At 33.7% G+C, this 6772-nt stretch overlaps 2 protein-coding genes across 2 annotated transcripts; both read left to right on the top strand.

Annotated features, from left to right (window-relative positions):
* The first annotated feature begins 947 nt into the window (after positions 1–947).
* Positions 948–1376, top strand: LOC140981634 (uncharacterized). The gene has a single exon (XM_073448057.1). The coding sequence runs from the start codon at positions 948–950 to the stop codon at positions 1374–1376; it is 429 nt and encodes a 142-aa protein (XP_073304158.1).
* A 3906-nt stretch (positions 1377–5282) lies between these two features.
* Positions 5283–6507, top strand: LOC140981633 (uncharacterized protein At2g29880-like). Its single transcript, XM_073448056.1, has 2 exons — positions 5283–5816; positions 5908–6507. Exons 1-2 carry the CDS (start codon positions 5490–5492, stop codon positions 6505–6507), a joined length of 927 nt encoding a protein of 308 aa, XP_073304157.1. The 5' UTR covers positions 5283–5489.
* Positions 6508–6772: the final 265 nt, after the last annotated feature.

Genomic DNA, 6772 nt, shown 5'->3' with positions numbered 1-6772 from the left:
TTCATGCAATTTCATACATAAATACATAATATTGTGTGATGATGAGTAAAGGAAGAATACGGTGCACGAAAATGCGTTGAAGATTGAAGAACGACGACACAAAGATGATGGCTTGAAAACCTCAAGAATAATCGATGCTTTTCCCTTTAAAACCCTTGAAGAATTTTCGAAACTCTTCTTTGTTCTTGATGGTGTGTGTGCCGTTTGATTTTGCATGCAATAGAGAATTTTGATTTGTTGGGGGAAGGGGGGGCGTGTGATATGGTAAGTGTTATGGGGTGTAGTAGCACTTTGAATAATAATTAACACACTAACAAAGCCTTGGCCCATTAACAAGTTAATTAGGCTCATTAATGCTTAATTAAAATATTTTGTTTAATAAAGTTTGTGACTTTATTAGTCGGGTTGCCAAAACGTTCGTATTTTGTTGAAAAACCAACACCGATAAAATTTACGTCCCGGCGTATAAAATCACCTCAAAGACGTAGGAGCAGTTGAAGTCTCCGAACATCCATAAACATATCTTGTGTATTTTATTGTTTAACTATTGTTTTCAAATTGATTTGATCAGTTAGAGCATCCGTTAGTTCAGCTTTCACCATAACAGAACTAATATATGCCAGAACTGATCCTCTGTTTTCAGTTATTCAGATTACACAAGTTAAAAGACTTTCAAATATAGCAGCTTTCTTCACGAAGGATTACTTCGAGTATTTTCCGCTTGGTACTTTAACCAAACTCGATTTAATTCATCGGTGTTAACATTCTTAGAACACGAGCTATTGCAACTCTTGAAGAATATTGTGTTTGAAGCACCTCTGGTGTCCAGCACACGATCCTTCAATTTGGGATTCAGAGTTTCGATTCAATCTGGAGATCAGATGTTTACCTCGTAGATAGTGAAGAGATTGGAGCTTCGGTTACAGAAAAATACGATGCTAGCAGACATGATTGTGCTACCGTTACCGGAGTTCGACATTATTGACTGGCTTTCTTCGAACGGAGCCGCTATAGATTTTCGTCGGAGGTCAATATCTGTCCGACCGCCCAACGGTCAACCATTTATTTTTGAAGCAACCAGATACCAGCAGATGCCGCATATCATATCTTGCATCTGTGCGAGGAAGCTCATGAGGAAAGGTTGCCAGGCATTTTTGGCGAGTATTGTGACAATGACCGAGCTAGTCAGCCAGAGGCTGGAGAACGTCGAGGTGGTCAGGGATTTCTCATGCGTTTTCCCGGACGATGTTTCAGGCATTCCTCCAGATAGAGAGGTGGGCTTTTCTATCGAGCTGATGCTAGGTACAGTACCAATCTCTAAGACACCCTATTGTCTAGCACCTGCAGAGATGAAAGATCTGAAGGATCAGATATAGGATTTGCTTAATAAGGGTTTCATTCACCCGAGCTTTTCCCATGGGGCGTACCGATACTGTTTGTTAAGAAGAAGTACGAAAGCATGCGGCTTTGCATCAATTACAAGGAGCAGAACCGGGTCACAGTTAAGAATATGTATCCACTGCCCATGATCGATGATTTATTTGATCAGCTTCAGGGAGCATCAGTATTCTCGAAGATAGATCTCCGATCAGGATACCACCAGCTAAAGGTGAGAGAGTCTGAAGTGCATAAGACGACTTTCAAGAAGCTTTATGGGCACTGTGAGTTTATGGTGATGCCCTCCAGATTGACGAGCGCGCTAGCGATCTTCACGGATCTCGTGATCAATCTCGTGTTCCAACCGATCCTGGCAGCTCTCTGATCGTAAATTGACATGTTTTAAATGCATACGTTATCGTGAACATGACTTTTTATGGAAATATGGAAAAATACGTTGCATACTTGATTTTAAAAAATATTTTACGCATATGCATGATTTTCCTAAGTGATGAATATGACGACATGTTTTTAAGGATGGGAGTTCGTTGTGATAAATACGAATACGATAATACGATTACATGTAAGTCCAAGGCTCAGTGGATGGGTAATATTGTCGCTGATGTCCCTGTCGTCGGGTACCACGGTTATACGTAGATGGATCCATCTAATAAATCTGATACGAAAGTCACAACTAATGAACAGAATTCAATTAAAGAAAATAAACACGTTTATGATGATAAGTTGAGACATGTTTTGACACGTTATGCTTTGTTACGATACGTTTACGTTTATGTTTTTTTAAGATCATGAAATATATGTTGATTACAGTACTTTTCACTGTTGCATGTTATGTATATGTACTTGCTATAGCGTTTATGGTGTGTTGAGTTTTTAGACTCACTAGGTGTGAATGAAACAGGTGAGCATATTGATGAGGAGACTGGAGGTGCCGAAGACTAAGTAGGCGGGGCTGGATGTGCGCATGCTAACCCGAGGGCCATATTTTCTACTCATTACGTTTTATGAGTTAAGAGTGATATTGGACATTCTTATACACCGTTCTTTTTACATGTTGATTCGACATGATTTTTGGACATATTTTTAGCTGCAGTATTTTGCCGGTATTGGAACCCTTTTATTTTAAAAAATGTATAATTTTCAGCTGTTATTGCAAGCATGCATAAAAATGTTATTTTCGAAATTAGCTTTCAAAAAAATATATATATATATTTCTAGTAGTAGGCGTTTCATGTAAGGCCAACGCTTAGTGGATGGGTAAAACTATCGCTGATGTCTCCGCCGCCGGGTACAACAGTTATACGTAGATGGATCCATCGAAGAGAGCTGATACGAAAATCACAACTAACAATCTGAATTCAAATAAAGAAAATGAACATATATATGTTGATATGATGAGACATGTTTTGGACACGTTATACTTTGACACAATATGTTTAAGTTCATGTTTTTAAGATCATGAAATGTATGTTGATTACAGTACTTTTCACTGTTGCAGGTTATTTATATGTACTTGTTATAACGATTCAGGTGTGTTGAGTCTTTAGACTCACTAGGTGTGAATAATGCAGGTGAGCATATTGACGAGGAGACTGGAGGTGTCGAATACTGAGTAGGAGGAGTTGGATGTGCGCACGCTAATCCGAGGACCATATTTTCCACACATTATGTTTATGAGTTAGGAGTGAACATGGATATTTTAATACACTTTCATTTTTACATGTCGATGATTTGTCAGGATTTTTGACCGCATCACATTTGTTTTATTTTACATGACAGTTTAGGGTTTGAAAATTTCTTTTATTTTAACTGCAGTATTTCTACTAGTAGTTGAATACTTTTATTTTAAAACGCGTGATTGACAGCTGTTATTTCAAGCATGCATTTAAATGTACCTTTCAAGATGTAATTTTTTTAGAAAAAAAATTCTAGCAGTATTTTAAATAGTAGATGCTTCAAAAATTCTATCAAATCTTTTCTTTAAATTTCTCTTTCCAAAAGTATTCAATGAATTAAATACCACAATTAGTACTCCTAAAATATGGTATTATCATCATAATTTTCAAGCTCTATATGCAATCACAAGGAAGCCGCGAAGCAGTCAAAAAGGCGTGGTCACGCCTTGTTCCAGGAATTCTTATATTTTTGTCCTTATTTTACTGCTTCATCTGGACAAATTCAAATGTGATGAAAATCGCCTTTTTAGCCCAAATTTGCTCCAAGACCATAAAACTTTTTCGACAACAAAATAACACAAAGTGTATCAACTAAACATGTCGGAAGTGAGAACAATGAGTAATTTGATAATAAAATACAAACTATTAGGATCTTATCACCGATGAGGAACATAGTTTTCTAGTACATTAGAAGAGGAACATAGTTTTCAATCGTTGACCTAATTAGGAGATTGAAGAGCGACATTACTTCCAATTGATCGTCCGTAGAGATTTATAAGAAGGATTATTTTCCCATAAAATCCAGAATAGTTTGGTGTCCAGCATTTAAAATGCAAAAGTAAAAACTCTAAACAAACTATTGTTGAGATTTGAATCATACGACGCCAAAAAAATATTTGATTGTTGAATTAAATTTCTTTGAAAAATTATAAACTTAAACCGTGTTTATGTGATTAGATTTATTAATACTATTGGATACTAAAATATTTTTTATCTTCAATTATTGACCCGTCAAATTCTTCTGGATAACTTAATTTTAAAAAATATTTTAAAACCGTTAAAATTTTGGAAACTTAAAAGATGTGGTAATTCTTAAATATTGGGATCAAAATTAATAGAATCCTAATGTATGGATGAATTCGAAGTACATAGACACATAAAAGTGAGATAAATATATAATTTCATTATTATTCAATGTACATATCTCTACGTGAAACTGTTATTTATGATATTAAGTAACTTAATGATAAATCTTTGCATATTCAAAATCAAATTTTATCTTTGATGGATTATAGTCAATCTGACATCAATGTCTGAGTTTTAGATGTGTTTTTGAGTTCGAGATTCATTTGTAATAAACTCATAAAAAATCAAATTTTATCAATATAAATAAATAATTTTACTCCAAATTTGATTCCAAAATTTAAAAATTGAAGAAAAAATTTTAAAAAGAATTTTGTCTATTAAAGAACTAAAAAACTTAAAGTAGAGTGTTATTAACAATTTTCGGGGGGTGTATTCAATCTAAACTTTTAATGACTTTTATGAAATTTTAAAATCTAGAGGTATTCAATTTAAATTTTTATATACTCTATATATGTTTAGTGGTATTCAACATGGATTTTGGTAGAGTTTTAAAAAGTCATGTGGTATTCAAACTTGACTTTTTAAAACTCTCCATAAGTCAAGAGGTATTCAAAAAATCCATAGATTTTCAAGGATTCTTATTTTATTGTTCATGTACAAACCTTGAAGCCTTATGTACAATTACAGAAAATCTAAAATATTCTTCCACCTATACCAAAGATTTTGATGGATTTTCTTTTTTGAAAAATACGTTATCTCTCTTCTATCTCAAGCCATCTCTAGAGTTCTTCACTCTCTCAAAAAAATTTCTTCTATTCAAAGGTATGATTGGTCATTCTTGAATTTATTATATTGCCAATATTTATGTGTAAAAATAGCTGAATTGTTGTTTTTTTTCTTGAATCATTATGATTATTGTATTTCATACATTTTCTTTCATCTCATAAAAACGATGAATGATCCGACATGTGATGAATTGTGTTTTTTCTTGAATCATTATGATTATTGTATACCAAAGTAGTGTCGATTTGAAATTCTTTGTTTGCTTCAATGAGTGTGGGAAGATAACGCCATTTTTCAGCTGTTAGGAATAGAAGAGTTAGGAGCATAGTAATTTTTCTTTCTCGACTGTGAACCCTTTTATTTTCTTACAAGTATTCATTTTTATTTCAATATATATACTATGAAGGTTTGATGCATTTTTACACGTGTAGGCTGATGCATATTTAATGTTCTAACATGTTTGACAAAAAATTTAAGAACTTCATGCTTATATTTTAATATACTTATTGAGATATTTAACTAGTACCTTTTCTTAAGAAATTATAAATGGGCGATTCACAAACAAAATATAATTTGTGGACGACTGAGGAGAGCAATGAATTATTAAAACTCATGGTCGATGCTGCCATGAGAGGATGGCGTGATAAGAATGGGATGCTGAACAAAAGAACAGTGGAAAAAAATATACTTCCTACTCTTAACGGAAAACTGGGGTGTGAAAAGACTTTCGCACAATATCAAAGCCGTTTGAAATGGTTCAAACAACGATACAATAATTATTCTAAGCTTACACGTCATAGTTCTGGGTTTGGATGGGATCCTGAGACAAAGAAATTCACGGCTAATGATGAAGTATGGGATGAATATTTTAAGGTGAGAATCTCAAATTAGAATAATAAAATATACATTTTTCAATTAAAATTAGAATTATTTTTAACACTTGTTGCTTTTTGTTCTTTGACAGTCTCATCCAAAACATGAACATTATCGGACAAGCACTTTTGAAGATTATGAAGATTTGAGAATTGCAGTTGGGAATGGAACAGCCACAGGAAAGTGTTCAATTGGATTAGGAGATGACACTGATGCGAGAACATTTGAGACTGAACAAAATAAAAGTACTAACTTAATAGACGATTACATGTTTGATTACGATAGTGGTGAATTCATTCAAAGTGAAAGGCGAGAATCTTCATATCAGCCTCCACTTCATGAGGACTTTACTTCTCCATTACCTTCTCAACCAATGAGTTCAGAGGTTCCACCAGCTACACGAAAACGAGATAGGATAGAGTTTGAAACAAAATCGAGCACATCAAAGAATCCTGACCAAGATATTATGCATAAGCTCTCTTACAACCTTGAGAAGGTAGCTTCTAAGATTGAATCCATTGGTGATGTAGATGATAATTGTTGGGATGCTATTAAGGAAGTCCCAAACTTGGAGAATCGTACTCGGTACAAGGTGCTTGACTTACTTAATACTAGATCAAAGAAGATGGCTTTCCTGAAAATGACAATCGAAGAGCGCTTGGAATGGATAGACTATAAGTTAAATGGATGATTGATTTTTGGTGGCATAAATGAGTGATAAACATTGTGTTAAAATGTTTAATAATATTTTTTTGAATTGCTTTTTAATTATTGAACTGATAGCAAATTTGAACTTTTGGATTATTTCTATTCTATAATTACTCCGTTTTTTTATTGAACATATCTTGTTTGGTTAGGCATATGATCTTTTTTCATGGATTCATAGCTTTTTTTTTTTTCGTTACTTGTTTTATTTCAGGTGGTTAATTTAAATGTCAAATATCAATGTGCACAAC

Source organism: Primulina huaijiensis, chromosome 7, assembly GCF_012295235.1.
Source record: "Primulina huaijiensis isolate GDHJ02 chromosome 7, ASM1229523v2, whole genome shotgun sequence".
NCBI classification, from domain to species: Eukaryota; Viridiplantae; Streptophyta; class Magnoliopsida; order Lamiales; family Gesneriaceae; genus Primulina; species Primulina huaijiensis.
The sequence above is the reverse complement of the archived record's forward strand: the minus strand, read 5'-3'. Positions and strand labels throughout refer to the sequence as shown.